The 19,000-nt window shown below is 41.1% G+C and overlaps 4 protein-coding genes and 1 long non-coding RNA gene across 5 annotated transcripts; 3 read left to right on the plus strand and 2 right to left on the minus strand.

The window, feature by feature from the left end:
* LOC119903422 lies at positions 1 to 2,284 on the plus strand. Its single transcript, XR_005444513.1, has 2 exons — positions 1 to 57; positions 1,026 to 2,284. It is a non-coding gene; the product is annotated as an uncharacterized LOC119903422 (long non-coding RNA).
* Positions 2,285 to 3,325: 1,041 nt separating this feature from the next.
* osgepl1 (O-sialoglycoprotein endopeptidase-like 1) lies at positions 3,326 to 6,657 on the minus strand. The gene is made up of 7 exons (XM_038719569.1): positions 5,894 to 6,657; positions 5,429 to 5,816; positions 5,131 to 5,335; positions 4,535 to 4,683; positions 3,822 to 3,952; positions 3,658 to 3,729; positions 3,326 to 3,557 (listed from the first exon to the last, which is right to left on the minus strand). The coding sequence occupies exons 1-7, from the start codon at positions 6,103 to 6,105 to the stop codon at positions 3,473 to 3,475; spliced, it is 1,242 nt and encodes a 413-aa protein (XP_038575497.1). The 5' UTR covers positions 6,106 to 6,657; the 3' UTR covers positions 3,326 to 3,472.
* A 1,563-nt stretch (positions 6,658 to 8,220) lies between these two features.
* On the plus strand, positions 8,221 to 11,368 carry LOC119903425 (alpha-ketoglutarate-dependent dioxygenase alkB homolog 6-like). Its single transcript, XM_038719571.1, has 2 exons — positions 8,221 to 8,310; positions 9,644 to 11,368. The coding sequence occupies exon 2, from the start codon at positions 9,649 to 9,651 to the stop codon at positions 10,351 to 10,353; it is 705 nt and encodes a 234-aa protein (XP_038575499.1). The 5' UTR covers positions 8,221 to 8,310; positions 9,644 to 9,648; the 3' UTR covers positions 10,354 to 11,368.
* Positions 8,226 to 14,360, plus strand: adat3 (adenosine deaminase tRNA specific 3). The gene is given in 3 exon segments (XM_038719570.1): positions 8,226 to 8,310; positions 11,657 to 11,998; positions 12,000 to 14,360. Coding segments are annotated over 3 exon segments (1,125 nt in total). The 5' UTR covers positions 8,226 to 8,298; the 3' UTR covers positions 12,771 to 14,360.
* A 1,464-nt stretch (positions 14,361 to 15,824) lies between these two features.
* LOC119903426 (ORM1-like protein 1) lies at positions 15,825 to 18,932 on the minus strand. Its single transcript, XM_038719572.1, has 4 exons — positions 18,669 to 18,932; positions 17,384 to 17,563; positions 16,230 to 16,381; positions 15,825 to 15,999 (listed from the first exon to the last, which is right to left on the minus strand). Exons 2-4 carry the CDS (start codon positions 17,555 to 17,557, stop codon positions 15,864 to 15,866), a joined length of 462 nt encoding a protein of 153 aa, XP_038575500.1. The 5' UTR covers positions 17,558 to 17,563; positions 18,669 to 18,932; the 3' UTR covers positions 15,825 to 15,863.
* Between the last annotated feature and the right edge of the window lie 68 nt (positions 18,933 to 19,000).

A 19,000-nucleotide genomic window follows, 5' to 3' on the forward strand; every position in this document is an offset into this window, starting at 1 on the left:
ATGGAGGCTTTCAGAAACATAGACCTTGATAAAGACAATAGTCTCACGAAGGCCGAGGTAACTATCATTTACAAGGTGGTCATTATCACAAAGGTAGCTCAGACAGAAAAAATAATGCTGGAGTTGCTGTTATTATGGTAATAAGCACGGTTGGGTGAACATGCTAGGGTGCCATGGGGCAAAACTTTTTACTCTTCCTGTGCAGTGTGTACAGTTTTTCCATGCAAGGGTATTACCTGGCAAACAGAACAAAAAGAAAATAATCCTGCTCTAAAAACAAGAGTTTAATGCTGCCTTTTTGTCAGGGCCACATGGTTAAATGACAAAACTGACATTTTGGGGAATACAATTATTTGCTTTACCCCATAGGATAGATGAGCAGATCGATGTCACTCACATGTCAGTGAGCTAAAGAAGGGAAGTGATTAGCTAAGCCAATAAACAGCTTTTAAAACTGCTTCCAGTCTTTATGCTAGGCTAAGCTAAAGTAAGCTAAAGGCCGCCTAGCTCCAGCTCCATACTTAAAAGAGATGAGAGTTGTATCAATTTCTCTCAGTAAATAAACATATTTCCCAACGTTTTAATACATTTAGTAGGGAATTCTTTTAAACTGATTAAATTCTATGAAATTAGCATAAACTGATTCATACCAGGGGCTCGGGGGCCTTGGGACAGTTCAGCCTTGGCTTAGACTGTTCCCTAAAAATGCGTTTCCCGTCACAGTGTGCCTTCAAATAAACAAAAAATGTTAGTGCCTTATTTTTTTAATAGCAGGCTTTCCAACCAGCCTCAGGGCAAAAATTAAATGTGAAGAATGTAATGACTGTGCTAGCAGGCTTACAGCAGTCATGATGTTATCTGGATTGTTAATGGCACATTGAAAGAAGAAGTGAATGACCTGCTATCAATACCATTTACTGTTTTACTTATATTATTTACTTATGTGGGAGGAGTGTTGTAAAAGTACAATATATGTCTTATTTATTCTGAAGTGTTAATAATAGAAGTGTTTCTTTTATTTTCAGGTAAAGGAATACTTGAAAGCGGACTACGAAAAAAGTGGAAAGCCACGTGATGACGCTTTCTATGAGAAGATTATGGCTGACATATTCCGCAAGAATGACCAAGACAGAGACGGACTGATCAGTGCAAAGGAGTATAATATTTATGAACATGATGAGCTCTAGTGTTTGATCTTGGTAATTATTTTAGTTTCTGTACTTTGATCAATTAGAAAGAAACCATGAATAGGTAAGGGGAAAATCCACCATCAGATGTACATACACTGGGGATTTTCAGTACTTTCTGGGTGTTATTTTGTGATGAAACTTTACTTTTCTGGTCTACTCATGTTACTCCAACATGCCTTGTCACTTCTACTTCAGTTAGTGGTTTCCTACTTTCCGTAGAATGCCTTTTGAGAGTCCCTTGGCACAAAGCTACTGTGGAAGTAGAAAAGTGTATGTCTTCCTCTCTGTGGTTGGTTTCACCCCATACGATTTTCCAGCACCAGTTCAATGGTGCAAATATAGAGAGAAGTCTTGGCTCTTTGAGTCACTGACTCCAAAACCTTACATCGTTATTGGTAATCTTTTTGAAATGGTTTTGCTATGAAATGAATAGATTCTGGGTGGATTTTTCCTTTTTAAAATGCAGACAGGACATAGATGTGTTGAGGTATTTAAACAGCTTTCCCAGACAGAAAACTAGCATCTACATGTTTTGTTTTTTAAAGTTAAAACTGTGCAAGAAAGAACATCTCCAACGCCTGTGAAAACCTTTGATTTTTGCGCAAATACCACTCAATTTTAGCATTTGAATTTTTTTATTTGTGTCTTAAGTTTTGTCTTTTGGTGAACATTGATTCAATTTGCAGCACAAAGAAGAAACCACAGGATTGCACCATGCTGTGGAATCAGGGGCTTAGAGGTAACATGTGAGATTTTAAAAGGTTTAACCAGAAATGAGAAAGGAACTTAAATTGTTCAACCTTCCTGTGAACATCCTGCCCTCTAATCTGCATCATCATATTGAAAAGGTGACTTCAAACACTATTCTTTTCTTCTTAAATCCAATTTAAACCTAAAGCCTTCAAGAAATCAGATGTGGCAGTGTTGGAGAAGAGAAGTTTCAACATGGTTGATGATAAAATGCACATGTATGTCAGACATGTTTACAAGTTTTGTGTAAGTCTTTATGTGGTCAAACTCATGACTATCATTGTATCCAGCTGAACAATTGTTTTTACTAATGCAATAAATAAATCAGTGTGTGTGGAAAACTCCACTGTCATGTTTGATTTTTCGTCTTGGTTGAAACTTAATATTGGCCTCTGAGATGTAGTGAAGTAGAAGTATAAAGTAGCGGAGTGGAAATACTAAAGAAAATACAAGTGCCTCCAATTTGTACTTATATTAGTTACCTTTCCCCACTGTTGAGGTGCACATACATAAATTAACCACTAGAGGGTAGTGCTTAGTCGGTAACATGAGGCTTGTGCCTCAGTGAGAGGTGAACTGCATCTGCTGTAAAGGCTTGGACAGGATTAGTCCACTTTTTTATCCTAGAAAGCTAATGTACTCTGGTGTATTACTTGTCATGAATGTAAATGTAAATGCTCCGTACTTGTATAGCGCCTTTCTAGTCTTTTCGACTACTCAAAGCGCTTTTACACTACATCTGCATTCACCAGTCACACACATTCATACACTGAGCCTAAGTGCTCAAACGGAAACTAACATTCACACTCATTCATACACTGGCGGAACAGCCGCCAGGGGCAATTCGGGGTTCAGTATCTTGCCCAAGGACACTTCGACACGCAACCAGGGGGAGCCAGGGATTGAACCGCAGACCTTTCCGATTAACGGCCAACCCGCTCTACCTCCTGAGCCACAGCCGCCCCAACATCATGACAAGTGGGTAGCGCACATCTTGTGTTACAAAGGACCGATTGGACAAAGGCACCTTCAAACACTTGTCTCCTTCATGAAAATAGCTTTCAGGTGGTAGAAACTGGCTTTCTGTGTAACATATAATCAAATAGACATGCGTACAATCAAACTAAAGACACATCTTCTGAAGTTTGAAAATGATGGCCCTCATGTTGTTACTTCAATCCTCAGGTTGATCAAATACTGTGTATGTTATTCAGCAGAAATGTGGTATGTTCTATTTAAACACAAAAACTGCTTGATTTTTACCACCTTTTTTAGTAAAGTCAGACATCCATAATTTATGATCGCAAGCTCATTGGTCTGCAACTTTCATTCTTCATGATGACAAACTAAAAAAGATTTCACTTAATGGATTTGGGATTTTCAGGTACTTTTTTTAAGGGATATTAAACTTTATTTTAACTGAGGTGTATAAAAACATTTATTAATAAATAGCCATTTAATGTGCTTATACACGTCTAGTATACATAGTATACTTTGAACTGGGAAAATTGAGGAGTTTTCTTTCCAGTCTTTCAGTTGGGGATCTTCATCCTGACTGACGGCAACCTGATAGCTGCTGCCTTCACCTCTGCTGTCAGGTCAACACCCAGCGGTGCCCTGCAGTACAGATAAATGAAACCAGAACAGTTTGGTTTGGTCTCTCAATTTATTCTCCACTGAAATTTGAATAGAAATTTTAAGACCAGCTGAAACTTACTTTGGCTCATAGTAGACATCCACATTCGGAGGCAGTATCCCTTTCCCTTCTCTCAGGCGTTCTACACCATTCCTGGTTAAAAAATAAAAAAGTATGTTTGTCTCAGATGGACTCTACACTGGGGCATCTAACTGGATTCACTCACTGAACGTCGGCATACACACCATGCAATCATCACTCCGTTGTCAGTGCAGAATTTGGCTGGAGGACAGAGCAGACGTAGCCCCGTCGCCTCAGTGATAATGCTCAAAGCCTTGCGGATATACTGGTTGCTTGCGACTCCTCCAGACAGCACCTATGAAAGAAGAGTTAATGGTGAAATCTTCAAGTCCATGTTCACAGTGTTCTCTGATTTAAAGGATGTGGCTGATGTTATTCTAGATTTTTTTCATTAGTCATCCATTAGTCCATCTTTCAGTACTTTCCCACAACCCTACCCTGCCTGTGGCACACGGCTCCAAGCCTATTTGAGCAAATGGTTATGGTTAGTTACTCAAACAGGAGTAAATGGTGTATTTGTTGGGGACTATTTTCAGCTGCAAATTAATACATTATTATTGACAATGAGAGATGCAGAATATTGCTGGCCGTATCCTGTAAGAGCTCCTCTTTTGAAAATAAATAATCACAAGCAATTTATAGTCAGATGTCAGGATCTCTCAGTATTTCTGCACATACAAGATATTAATGTAAGTATGCAATAAATAAGATCTAAGGCCAGTAACTGTCAATATTTCAATAATCAAACTTCTAATTAAGAGAGTTAAAACTTTATTTCGAAGCACCTTTTCTCCTATGTGCCAACTGCAATGCTGGGCACTAACACTGTTCACTGTTGATGATTTAAATAAAACACAAAATGAGGTAACACACTCACCAAGGTGGGACTGCTTGATGGCAGCAGACCGTTTGCCTTACAGAACAAGATGGCACGATGTGTGCGCTTTGCAAGATGAGAGGCGACTGTGTGCTGCGTAGCTGCTGCAATGTGATGCACGCACGACAACAGCGTGCCCTGCTCTATACCTATGGAGGGAGGGAAAAAAATAAATAAATAAAAGAGTTGCTAATCTAATTTATCTAGACATGACGTTACTAAACGGTTTCTGTCAACTGGGGGTCACTGGGGAACTAGTAACATAAGGAGCCAAGTACTGTTTTATTGAATAAACATGATCGAAATCAAAACTGCGTGTTTTTCAGCAGTACAAATAAAAAATGTAAATAACATTTTACACTAATAAAAATGACAAACCTCTATTCATCTTGTATTTTGTTCATCTATGGAACAGGAAAAGCACTAATAACATTAATGTTTCCAGACATTACTACATTGTAATGCAGCAAGTCATGCTGTTGGTTCCGCCTGTATTGGACAAGTCAAAATATCTGCTGCAGCATAAGGTCTATGAATCTGATCACTGGTAACACGGGGTATAGTAATCATTTCTGAGACATTGTGTGTCCTCGTACCTTCTTCTGCCTCTTTTTTCATTATCGTCAATGTAATTTGATTCCGTAGCCCAGCGAAAGAAAAGCAGCAGTCATATATTTGGCCCATAGGGGTCCTGAATGGGAACTTTGTCCTGTCGCCATCTTTTGCTAGAAGCTCTATAGCTTGTCCTCCGCTTAGTGTGGAGCACTGGCGGTGTTTTATGAGGGACAGACGTCTTGCCACCTGTAAAACCAAAAAAGAAATTTATTTTATTTGTTTAGAAATCACAAACTGAACATCGTGACCAGTAACAACAGCCACGTGTTAGGATCTTACTTTGTCCAGTGTATCCCCTGGAGCTTCATCTAGAGTGTGACCCAAAAGCAGAAAGTCGTCCACTCCTCGAGCCACAGCGAGGAGCGAGTGACCCCCAGAAACGAGCAGCACCAGGAAGGGGAAGGCAACAGGTTGAAGCATCCTGACGGTCAGGGCGTGGGCTTCCATGTGGTGGATGGGGATGAAGAGCTTGTTGTGCCGCCTCACAAACCTCAGACTGAACTCGAGTCCGATGCCCAAGCTCAGGCCCAAACCCGGTTTCACAGTGGTGGCCACAGCTGAGAGCTGGCTTGGATCCACGTTGCTCCTCTCCAAAGCTTCCTGGACCACGCGCTCTATGTTTTCTCTGTGGAGCTGTTGTGCCACTGTGGGGACGATGCCACCAGTCCTGCAGTAGAGGGAAGGATATAAGTCAACAGCCCTAAAGTAATGACCGTGGTAATCGAGTGCAGCTCTGACACTCACCTGAGATGCACTTCTTTCTGTGAATGTAGAGACTCTCCCAGTATTTCACCCGTGTCGTCCAGCACAGCAGCTCCAGTGTCATCACAGCTGGTCTCAATGCCCAGAACCAGTCTGGAGCAAGGTGCTTTTCCAAATGGAGGAGGGCCCCATAATGTGTGTCTCAAACGTAGCACCCTGTGCAGGACTTTTACTTGTGTAGGGAACATGGTCATGACCCTTACGTTAGCCAACTGTGAGTTCAAATAGTCTAATAGCTAAGGGTGACCTCACCTCAGCTCCCATTGTATTTTAAGCTCACTAAACATGAAAAACGGCGATAAATTTGGCAACAGCATCACATTAGGTTTCAGAGAAACGAACCAGGAACACAGAACCATTAGAGTTGCAGCCAGAAAGCTCTAGTGTTCTTCCTGTCAAAGGCGTGTAGCTGCGTAACATGTAAATACCTCCGTGCACCACCAGCAAGTTTGTGACCAGCAGTCTATGGACCAACTGTATAAAACGTGTGTGACCTAGTTTGTACAGATAGGGTCTGGGTATCTACCTAAGAGAATCCGTGTACAGCCATCGGAAAATGAAAAACGGGCCTTTTGTTATTATCGATGTTTAACAACGCTTTAAAAACGGAAATAGAACCGTTGTTACTATTTGTGTTGCCACAAAATTTTGTCCTCAAAGGCGACGTTTGTGTTATTTCCTTACTATAGATTCTCATACAGAGAGTAAAATACGAAGCATTCAGTTTCCATTCCTACGAAAATTGGGGTGATTTTCCATGATCTTTGTTATCATATAAAGTGAACCGGAAGCATTCGTTGTCAGGATTTTAGCCATAATTTTAGCCCCAGCAGCATCAGGTCGAGGCAAGAAGATCCGCCCGCAGCGTGGGACTAGACCACAACACCATAAGACCATGAACTACACGACAAACAGACAGTCAATGAGCTCGATACTAACGTAGAGATATACCGTCAATGGCACCATGGCTCATAGGAGTGGGGCTGTAGATTTTATAAAGAAGATTTATTCTGAAAGTCCCAGACCGGATGTAGCAGGTATTTAAATAAAACTGTCGGTCATTCCAGTTCATGAACAAAACCAGTTTTCTCGATTTTGCGAAATGAAGCCGTCATTACACAGAGGCAAGTTCTATACCATACGAATCGGCAGTACCCCCCCCCCCCCCCCCATTGAAATGAATGGGATTTCCCCACGGTACTTGAGCTTGGATTATAGCGCCACCTTTAAGAACCAACTTTTTCAGGGAAACAAGTGACCTAATTTGGTGTCAGTCGGAGTTGTGGTTATGGAGATATAAAATGCATGTAAATCAATGGGATTTTTTTGACATCTTTAATCCGCAATAACAGCGCCACCTATGGGCATATTAGGGTCAACTTTGGTTCCTGGAGTCAGGGGACCATGCTGAACAATTCGGCTCAAGTTTCACCCAAGATATGACATCACTTCCTGTTTTCAGCGTGTTCGCAAACATTTGTTAGCTTATAATTGGGAAATTTTTTGTCGGATCAAAATTTCCTCTACAAACTTTTATCAGCTTGGTCTAGATATTATCCGTAGTTTGGTACCGGACTTGCGGCTTCAGAGGAGTTAATTAAAATAGGTTTGGCAGTTTCCTCGATTTTGAAAGAAAAGGCTAGGCAGAACTGGGCGTGGCCTATATCACGAGATTCAGCTGGATGTAAGGTTTTTGATATGCGCTTTCGTGAGCGTCAGTGCAAAGCCCAAATGCAGTTACCTTGCGTATAGCGCCCCCTAGAGGTAGAAGTGCGCAATTTCTTTTTTGAGGTACTTACAGGGGTTTGAACCTACCCTACCAGTTTCACCTCTGTAGCACTTTCAGTCTAGGCCGCAGGATCACTTTTAGTGGCAGAAGAATATAAATAACTTGTTCATTGTGGTTGGGAAATTGTTTTTCCACAAATCCACATTTATGAGGAATGAATCTATTTTTCACGTCTTTGTGCTTGATGTGAAGGTGTAGGCCTACGTGTCTGGTTTAGAGGGGAAATCAGCAGCAAAATGAATGCAATATTTGTCTTAATATAATTATTACATAAATAATCATTGCACTCTGTTTTTATTCGATTGTTCTTTATTGTATGTTCATCTGGGCCTTTGTCATGTGAACTTAGTTAAATGGAAAACAACGTTTAAAACGTAGTGTACACAGATTTAAACTACATAAGAGACAGAACATTTTGGTTGAACTTATTATACCTGTCATAGGTTTACTTAAAAAAAAAAAAGCAATAAGCTATGGGTCCAAAAACGTCATACTTCTTTTTAGAGGGGACATTTTAGTCAGTTGCACAGGCATACAGGAGGAGTCGAGTGCAGCTAACTGGGCTTTTTGATCAAACTCTACTTTCATCAGCGTTTTGATGTCGAAAGAGGTAAAGCAGTTTTTATGTCACTTCGGAATTAAAATATAGCAGTTTTTAAGATTATTTAGGTCGTGGCGTTGTTTATATTTTTTTAAATGAGCATGTGTGCTGTGCTGCTTTCACGGGTTGCAGAAATGCAGGAGCTACTTCTGATGAAACCGCACGCTGGCGGAGTTGCTTTTGCTGAAACACCCAGTATCTTAAGCGTGGATTAACTTAGTAAGAATCATCACGAAGAACCAACAGTTCGTTGAAAACTGTCTTTTTAACTAAAGAAAAACAAACTAGTACCCATTTCATAGGTGTCGGTGAACTATAACAGATCATACAGTCGTTGGGAGACCGGATGAGAACAGGGGAAAGTCGGAACAGCAGAGTTGGTGGTGGGCGTGGCCTCAGTACATTCAGTGTCAACAAACAGTAAAAAAAACATGAAATTCAAAACTCTACAATGCTAAAATCAATTATTTTAAATTTAACTGTCTGTCATTAGGAAAATAACACAGCGACTGTAATGGTGTGTATGTCATGATCTGTTACATTATAGCCTACGTAGTATTTTAATCATCAGTGTGGCGCCTCTCACATCTGTCAGAGCTCTCCTCCATGCCTGCAGCTTCACTTCCCCTGTCCTCGCATGCAACTTCCAGTGTCTTCATCTACACTAGAAAACAAAAAAAGGGGGGGGGGAAGGAGCACGCTCGCTGTGACTTTGTGGTTATAACAACGCTGATGTTGATCCTCAGAGTTCTTTGCCATGAGGTGCCATGTTGAACTTCGAGTGACTAGTATGAGGGAGTGTGAGAGCGATAACAATAAATTTAACACACCTGCTTCCCATTCACACCTGAGAGCATGTAACATTAATGAGTCACATGACACCAGCGAGGGAAAATGGCTAATTAGGCCCAGTTTGGACATTTTGACCTAGCGGTGTCCTTACTTTTGTTTCCAGCGGTTTAGACATTAACGGCTGTGTGATGTGTTATTTTGAGGGGACAGCAGATTTACACTGTTACACAAGCTGTACGCTCACTACTTGTAGCAAAGTGTCATTTCTACAGTGTTGTCACATGAAGATATAATCAAATATTTACAAAAATGTGAGGGGTGTACTCACTTTTGTGAGATACTGTAGGTGATATTTTATTATAAGTTTGCTAATTACATAACCTGTAAATTTAAATAAAACATTTTTTAATTTAAATAATATTTTTTTGTAGTAGTTATCAAAAGTGTCTGTGGTACACTTTACTCCCTTTTAGCCCCCCTGGGAGTTAGCCAGCATTAGCACTTTTTTGAGTTGAGTTTTAACAAGCATTTCATGTTGACTTTTCTAAAGGAGGCATGGAACACCCAGCTTGTATTTTGGAGGAATTGAAGCAGTTTGTCGTAAATGATGCCCCGCCAACAGTGTATTACATCCCAGATTTCATTTCGGAAGATGAGGAGTCCTACCTCCAAGAGCAGGTGTATAAGTCTCCAAAAACTAAATGGACCCAGCTTACGGGCAGAAGGCTTCAGAACTGGGGAGGGTTACCACATCCCAAAGGCATGCTGGCAGAAACGATGCCTGACTGGCTCCAGGTGTACTGTGAGAAAATTTCCTCTCTAGGTGCGTTCAGCGGGAAAACAGCCAATCATGTGTTGGTGAACGAGTATAAACAAGGAGAAGGGATTATGCCTCACGAAGACGGCCCTCTGTACCACCCTACTGTCACCACCATCAGCCTGGGCTCTCACACCCTCCTTGACTTCTACACGCCCGTCGGCAGCCCGGAGGACGATGCACCGCAGACAGAGGAGAACCGCTTCCTCTTCTCTCTGCTGGTGAAGCCGCGCAGTCTTCTGATCCTGCAGGATGAAATGTACCAGCGTCTCCTTCATGGCATCAAGCCCTGCGCCCAGGACACGCTGACAGACAAGGTAGTGAACCTGTCTGCTGCCGGGGCCCTGCCGGGGGAGACGCTGACCCGAGGCACCAGAGTGTCACTGACCATACGACACGTACCCAAAGTTTTGAAGACAAAGCTCATCCTGGGGAAGAAATAAAGAGAGACTGCATGTTGACATGTTAGTTTGTTATGCTACTTTATGCTGAGTTTGCCACTGACTCCACCAAGCATAATGTCAATGGGAGTCTCCTCCAGGCTGCTTTATGAATTATTTTTCACACGTGTCTATAATGGATCACTTCCAGCTTTGTTAAATATCTGTGCTGCTTCAAGTGATCTCACTGTACCTCTGGAGCTGTATTAGCTTTTCTGGACATTATACAGGGCTGCAACTAGAAATTGTTTAAATATTGGGTTCATCTCTCACATATTTTAAGGATGATGGGCTCTGTGTAGCACATATGACACAAATGACACAATTAATTACAGAATTAAATGTATGTGATGAATAGCCACAAAACTATTGAAGTATTCAATTTCTTATCAGAAAGCCAAGTATATACGTGCAATTCTGAAGCTGTAACCACCAAATGGTATTTTGAGTTGATAAATGATTGTAATCATTCAGTTGTTAAAACTGAAATCATTTTTTGTTGATTCATCAACTTCTTGTTTCATCACTACATACATAAAATAGATCTGAAATAATTATTGGTTGTGCTCTGTGTATGCGTTGTTAACTGTGGATTGATTTAAGGGCTACAACTAAGAGTCAGAGCGATAAGCACGGCCGATATAAGTGGTCAGTTTGAGCTTTTCACAGGTGTATATTGGTAATAGCAAGTAATTGCATTACAGAAATGCTGAAGATTTGTTGCAGGTCATTAAGAACTGAAACTGACAACATTACATAGTTTGTCCATTAGAGAGCACAGACATATTCATTTTCCAACTGTAAAATGTTCTGCTGAGTATGTTGGTTGGGCTTACTAAAAATCTGCTTTAATTCCAAACTAAGCATGTGAATGTAATTCAAATGTATGTTGGCATGTTTCAGTTGATAAGTCTTGCATACTCTAGAAAATAAGACTAATCTAACAAAACACTCCTGCACTGTACTTCATGGCTGAATAATCCACCATCAGACTCATTAAACTGCACTAAATAGTGCATCAGCGTGTCACTTATTAATCAGAGTATAGTATTTATTACAGGTTCACTGTTATCTTTTTGAATTACAACTGATTTGTTGTTTTGAGTTAGAAAATCTGCCTGGACTGTTGGGACACGGCTGATCTCGGAAATATAATGCAAAATAGCAGCACAGAAGTCTTTTTCAGCAAAAATGGTTGTATTCTAAAGACCAGTTTCTGTCCAGCACAACTGAAAGGCTTTGTCATCGCATGCTCTGTCGTGGAAATGCACTGACTTTTACTTTGGTGTTAAATCATATTTCACAGGACAACAACAAAACAATGGAGCCACAGACGAAACGCTGGAAAGGGTCCGAGTGTGACACTGGCTCCTGGGCTGCGTATCCTGTACTGTCAGATGAGCAGTCACAAGACATTGAGCTGATAGAGGCGTTTGCTGCACCCATTGTCAACAAGAAAGAGACATCTCGACTTATCCGGGAGCTGCACAACCTCTACCCGCTGAAGGGCCTTCAGCACATAAAGAGGGTGCGAGCGGTCAAGGAGAAGGGCAGCCCTCACCCTCTGGAAGTCCTTGTGTGCCTCGTCAGTGATGCACCAGACATGAAGGCGGCCAGCGTGAACTCTCTGCTCCCCTCAGATGGAGTAAGACGGTGACGGATTAGGTGAACTTTTTGTGGTTAAGGTCCCTGCACGTCCCCCCTTGACCCGACCCCAGTTTGAGCTGGCGAGCAAACACTGGCCCACCTCCTTTCATGAGGACAAACAGGTGACCGTCGCCCTGAGAGGAGAACTCTTCAGTCCGCCTCAGAAAGCCAAGATGCACATGTACATGATGGCTGCTTTGACCGCTGCCAAGGAAGGGAATGAGTTGGGAATGGAGGCGGCGGGGGCCGTGGTGGTCGACCCAGCAATGGAAAGAATCATTGCAGTGGGTCATGACTGCAGAGGTGACCATCCCCTTCATCACGCAGTCATGGTCTGCATTGACCTTGTGGCTCGGAGCCAGGGCGGTGGATGTTATTCTTTTGATAGATATCCTGCTTGCCGATTTTCGTCGCCTATTTCGGACACCTTTCAAAAGGCTTCTGATGCAGAGGCGAGCTCTCAGCCATACATATGCACTGGGTATGACCTTTATGTGACCCGGGAACCTTGTGTTATGTGTGCCATGGCGCTGGTACACTCCCGGATAGGTCGTGTCTTCTATGGGACTGCGTCTGCCGACGGGGCCTTAGGGACCAAATATAAAATCCACTCGCAGAAAGATTTGAACCATCACTTTGAGGTTTACAAAGGAGTCTTGGGAAAGCAGTGTGAGGATCTAAATGGTTCTGACAGCCACAATAAAAGGAAAGTTTACAAGAAAGTAGATAATGAATGTATTAATTTCATCAGCTGCCTGGAGCTGGAAATTTGATTTCTAATTATCACAGGTGTAATTAAATTAATAAACCACTGTTTTACATAAGCATTTATTTTTAAATAAAGTTTTAAATCATGTGGTGTTTGCTGTATTGAGAACATGTGTGGATGAAAACTAATAAGAACCACCACAGTGCGCACTTACAGGCTCGTTGGAAGGATTAAAGAGCCAATGACCCTGAAGACTAACTTTGGGTACGTTAGGGCGTAGGTCCAGATGAGGGAGCATTTGTTTTAAATAGAATGCAAAACAGCTCAGAAACAGAATTAAGCTGCAGATTTGAATCTGGTTATGCACCACCTACAGGCAACAGAGGTCCCAGTTTTTCTTTTTGAAGATGCTGGTTTGTGGGTGTGCAATCTTGGAAAGCACGCCCACTATACTGTAAAACTGTTGACAGGACACCTTGAACTGCAGACAAGGTCAACCATGACTATTAGGAATTTTGGATCCCTGCAGTCTCACAGACTACACCAGTCCCACCCACTTTACTTCAAGACACCCTGTGTAACAACTTCCTGGATTACTGGACTTATTTCAACCCAAGCCATGTTTTCTTAAACCTAACCAAACTGTGACGGTTTAGAGGGTGTGTCCTGTAGTACTGCAGACCCGCAGATAGACTTATTTACATGCACCACGCTAGAAATATTCATCGGACTGAGTGGCTGCCATCTTTGGGTCCATTGTCCAGTTCTAATAATACATCCATGCTGTTCACACGCAGACAGACCTACCTGACTTGATGGCCAATGTTTCAGGGCTTCCACTGCAGCTGCATCTGTCAATACTACTCGGACTACGAACTGAAACCACAACGCTTCCGATACCAAAATCTTGTCCCTTGCCAACAGATGATGCATTCATATGCAGATATCTGTTTATGGAGATTACTTTGTGTCTAGGTTTTCATTTAAAATTGTTTTCTCATAAACATTGACTGTTAATACAGTCAATGTTTATCTTGTTAAGATTTTGTGAAGTTTGATGTATCAAGATTGGAGATGCTATAATTTTCCTTGTTGGCAGCGGTTTGGAAGTGCAGGTGGTACGCCTCTTCCATTGACTTGACTAACAGTGACATCGTATGTCCTTGTTTTTCAGTATGTTGGGGAGAGCAGGGTGAGTTGAGCCTGAACTTAAAGTGAGGACATGGCAGTAATGTCTCCAACTGACATTTCAGGATGTGGTCTCTGGGAATAATCACTTTGGATCCAAAATAAACTGTCTCTTTGCTCAACTTGCCCCACATGAGTAAGTTGAGCCACATGGGAGTAAGGGTCAAATGTCATGCCAACTCAAATGACAGTTGACATTTCATTGCAGCTACATTTTTGATATAGGTCCTAGTTGTTTTGTATCAATGTATAAAGTCATCCTGTCAATCTTCATGTCCCGTGCCACCTGACGTATGGGCTTCCCATTCTGTAGCTCTCCCACTGCTCTGTCCACAACAGGAGTTGAAGCCCTGTCTGTCTCCCATTTATAGAGGCATGGCATAATAGTTTCTGGTCTGAAATTCACATCATTTTGGTGATAAAATGAAGAATGTACAATTACAATAAAATAGCTGGCTCAACTTCCCCCAGGTATTTTTTTTTACTTGTTTTTGAAAAGTGCTCTACAAATAAAGATTATTATTATTATATTTTGGCTCAAATCACTCTATCCCTGCCATTTTACCAAACATGTCATCCAGCAATTTAGAGCTAATTTCATGCTGACTGTATAGCCTCATACTGTAACTTCCTGAAACACTAACACCTGAGATTCAAATGTGTCTGTAATTCACAAAAGAATTACGACTATTTAATGGCCATTTTTAAAAAAGTGCTTATCACTTATGCCATGGGCCTCTGTCCATCACAGGGTAAGTAAAATGGTCACATGACCAATTTTGTCTATGGTTGCTGAGAAACGAGGGGTAGATCAACTCCACAGGTTGAAGTTGCCCTGCTCTAAAGTGAGCCCTGAAGTTTGTTTTCAAACTATGTGCTATACAAGTTGATTTCAGATCAATTGTATGTATTTTGCTGATTGTTTCCAAGCTTTTTCATGTTACTCCTGTGGAACTGTTGTAAAACTGCATATTTACATCCATTTTAGTGACAACAGGTTAAACACCCAACGTAGGCAGGCATTAATGCCTTTACAGCTGAGCCTACTGTCAATACAGTTTAACAGCACACATCAAAGGCACATAGTAAAATATGTTCTACAATCATTGGGAACCATACAATGCACAACTGCGAGAGATGGAACACTTGGAGGGCGCAAACATTTTAATTAGATCAAGAACAAGAAATATCAATAGTACTATGAGCTATGGCCAAACAAAGCAGGACTAGCTGCTTTGTTTATAGCAAAAATGCATAATCTAAAGAGAGCAACTACATGGATGTAAGTTTATCGCACAGACGCTGTAGACCTCCCTCAGTAAACACTTAATCTGACAACAATAATTGTTTAAAGACGTTTTCTTTAAACATACATGAAATTCACACACACACAAAAAAAAAAAACTATGATGAAAAAAGCCTGCCCTGTTTTGATTGAGCTACAAATTAGAAAGGATTCACATACCAAGGACATCATGCAAATAAAGAGTATGATTCCAGTCTTCACATAAGTCTGACACCCATTACAAAATGAGAGTGTACCAATAAACAATGAGCCACTGGATCCTCCCCTTAGGAAGTAAACATCTTTGAAAAAATACATTTGGGACATCTTTGTGGCTAGAAACGTACTCACAGTTTGTGTTGCCATTTAAATTGAGGGCAAAAGACAGAAAAAGAAGAAGAAAAAAATACTCAGCCAAAAGCCTCACTGATGCCTGGGCCAGCCCAGGTCTATGCAGGCCAAAAATACATCATTAAATTATATTCACATACGTTAGTAATAATATACATGGCATCCTGTCATCTACAAACCTACTCCTGTTTTGTTTTTTTTACATTTCATCTGGAACCTGATATATCAACGACAGGGACGTTAACACAAACCGTACGACTTAGTACACACATCGGCGGTACAGACTAATAGGGATTCACTCATGTTGCTATGAGGCACAGCGTTTACTAGAACTTAATACTTGTTGATGCCGAAAAGCCTCACTCCGTGTAGCTGTGGCAGCTTGGGAATCAGGACGCTCAAAAGTGAGGCAGTGTTTATGACGAAGTGCGCTGTGTCATACTTTGTGTAGAAACTTGCCAGGAAGTATCTGTGGAGCAAAAAAGACGGATTAATTAAATATAAACCACAAAATCCCTCTCACACAAGAAACAAGCGTTGTATAAATGTGTGTTTCACTCGATGCCGTCGTCACGATACGCATATTTAGAGATGACAGCGAAATGCTCGTCTGCTAGACAATGTGAATGACTTAGAATTTGCTATAACTATAAAACATTCCTTTAATGCAAAGACAGAATCATAGTATCTAATACATACAGAATGATTGGGGAGATGGTGAAGAACTTTCTAGATGAAGTGAACTGCACTCCATAGTCAAGCTGTTCCCAATGTGTAAGAAGTCTGGCTTTTCCTTGGTCAGGGGTCTCAAAGGGTGTGCCTTTCACTGCATGCATAAACACATACATTCCCTGTAGAGACAAAAACACAGCCAGTAGTGCAGTCCGTAAAGAACAAGGCCATAGTCGACTGATTAAAGTGAGTGACTTGTGTTTTCTCCTAAATTCAATGAAAATGAATTTGGAATTATTATTAAATACTGTAGGTTTTAGTGGAAACGTAAACAATATATGAAAACTGGAATGTAAAAGAGTAGTTAGACCATTTCACTATATTTATGTGTGCAAAAACAGCCCGTAAAGCTGCTGGCTGTGGTACAAAAGCCTGTGTTTATTCTTGTCAGACAAACTATTGAGAAAAGACTGGGTTATTGCAAGAGTTCTGGATGTCTGAGCTGCAGAGTGTTTAGTGCAGTCTAGAAGCAGAGGAATCCCAGTAGAAACAACACAGCCCCTGCTTTGTGCGTGTGTTGCTTCGGCCCTTGATCTATATAGCCATCTTGGGAATGACACTCATTTCCAATGACATGCCTCTCTGTCAAAACTCAGGAATTCAGCTTTAAATGGAAAACCTGCCTTACAGAGGAAAGAGTAATAAAGCTAAAATGCTGACATACAGCCAAGGCATAATAAGCACACTGCTGTTGTATTGTGTGGAAAACAATAGGCTATAGTTGACCTTAGCGGTTACTGTAATAGCCTTCCGCATTGGCTCTGGTTCACAATCCTTGTAAACTGCTTCGGGCTTGCACTACTTGATGATGTCACACACATCTACTTTGTTTCTTTATTTGAGGCCAGCCATGTAACAATGAGCGGGGAAATTATCATAATAGGTCACGCATCAGGCTGGACGGTCTCCCCAAAATAGAGCATATATATATAATATAAAAGCACACAGGTGCACAGGCAAGGCAGACAGTAACAGACACCAGGCTGTTTGGCTACACATGCATGCAAGATTCATTTAGCTTGTGAAGGAATTCAAAATGTTACCAAAAAATTGTTTTATTGTGACCTAGTTTTTTGGTTTGGCCTGGTGAGCAGCAGTGACAGTGTGAGAATGTAACTTACAAAGTTGTGTATGACATTAGTTAGAGTCCACACCACTGGCACGCTGAAGAAGGGAATGCTCAAGAGCACAATGTGAAGTGTTCCAACACCAAGCGCGTAGGTCAGCCAGATCCCTCGACTGTTCATGACCCGAGTATTTGGGTTCACCTCACTGTGTGCCACACCCACATTCATTCTGGTCTGTGAACATAATATATACATATATTCGCTAAACAATATACAATTCTATGCAACATTCTTCCTCCTTTAATCAGACTTTGACAGAGTAAAACTATATTAACTTTTATACAAGCTGTGAATCCCAGAATGTCAAATATACTCTGACGATCCACTACCTGCAGGGGACTGCAGAAGTGCATCATTTACAATTTTCGTTGAAGAAGCACAAGTGCCATTGTAGCACTTTGCCCTCCCTACAAGTCTAAATGTAATAAAAAAAACACCTTGGGCAATCTTATTGAACTTTGCCCTGTGACATACTTTCAGTTGCCAGACTGGATTTAAGAAAATTAACAGAGCTTAAGTTGCAGTAATTACAGGCAACGATGACTGTCTAACAAGGCCCGCTGCACCCCAACATTCAGCAGTTTCATTATATAACATTACAATTTTTGACATCTGTTAAATGATCAAAAAGACAGTATATTTATTTATTTCACACAGACCACTGTGAATGAGTCTATATCCAAGTCTCAGTCTAACATTACATGAGATGTAACAATCTGCCACATAACTGTCCACAACTACTCTGGTGTGACTGCTACATTTGAGAGCCCGGTGCTCATTTCAGACAGATAAGAGATTCAAAGTTGACACATGAAGTAACAGATATTCGGTCTGATAAAAACACCGTGTTCTTGTAGCAAGCTGTATCTGCAATGACAGGAATGACTGAGAAACTGGAAAGAATCCTTTGACAAGATTTGACTATATTTACGTACAAATAATTCGTGCTCAAACCACTGCCGCTGGCTTAGTCTATTTGCTGATTACTTTTCGTGGCTACAGCAAACTGCACGACTGTTAAAATAACTTTAAATAAACTACAAAATCAAACTGAAATCAACACTTCTTAGTGGCCTAATATAAACAGATGTTTTTAATGTCCATGGCTAAATAGCCGTGTTAACATGAGACGTCCCTTTGACATACGTTTTCAGTACATAGCCTGGACCACACGACTATACTAAACCAAGTTGGTCAGCGTCATTACATAAATAGGAAACAGTACGTAGCGTTACGTCGTTAAAAGTGTAACACAAAACACCCAGCATTTTAAACTTACAGGTAGTCGCGAGCAGTAGAGGTGTTTCTAGAGACAACTGCTATGGAGAGAAATGGTGTATCTCCTTGTTGATGTGTGCATTTCACAAGCGCAGACAGCGCGTCGTAGACTGACCCGAGCGGAAATAGACGTTCAAGGCATCCACACCGAGGTAATTGGTTCCCTATGTTGACTTCTTCAGGCTGTGTCCTGCCCCCAGCAAGTTCTACGAAACAGGTGGTTATCTTAACATTTAGGTTACATCTATTTAAAGACAGGATTAGTTGGAACTGTGTTTGGTTTTGGTATCGCAAATCTACAGAAAGCAGAGATTCTAAGTAGCCTGACAAAAA

This window comes from Micropterus salmoides, unplaced genomic scaffold (genome assembly GCF_014851395.1).
Source record: "Micropterus salmoides isolate LMB-PRFRI ecotype aquatic unplaced genomic scaffold, ASM1485139v1 Ms_hic_scaffold_15, whole genome shotgun sequence".
Classification (NCBI taxonomy): Eukaryota; Metazoa; Chordata; class Actinopteri; order Centrarchiformes; family Centrarchidae; genus Micropterus; species Micropterus salmoides.

Coding starts and splice junctions, on each gene's coding strand:
- osgepl1 (XM_038719569.1), bottom strand. CDS start 6,105: ATGACCATGTTCCCTACACAAGTAAAAGTCCTGCACAGGGTGCTACGT. Junction 5,817..5,893: donor CAGAAAGAAGTGCATCTCAG/GTGAGTGTCAGA, acceptor CCTCTACTGCAG/GACTGGTGGCATCGTCCCCA. Junction 3,730..3,821: donor AACGGAGTGATGATTGCATG/GTGTGTATGCCG, acceptor TTTTTTAACCAG/GAATGGTGTAGAACGCCTGA.
- LOC119903425 (XM_038719571.1), top strand. CDS start 9,649: ATGGAACACCCAGCTTGTATTTTGGAGGAATTGAAGCAGTTTGTCGTA.
- LOC119903426 (XM_038719572.1), bottom strand. CDS start 17,557: ATGAATGTGGGTGTGGCACACAGTGAGGTGAACCCAAATACTCGGGTC. Junction 16,382..17,383: donor CTAATGTCATACACAACTTT/GTAAGTTACATT, acceptor TTGTCTCTACAG/GGAATGTATGTGTTTATGCA. Junction 16,000..16,229: donor ACCATCTCCCCAATCATTCT/GTATGTATTAGA, acceptor TTTGCTCCACAG/ATACTTCCTGGCAAGTTTCT.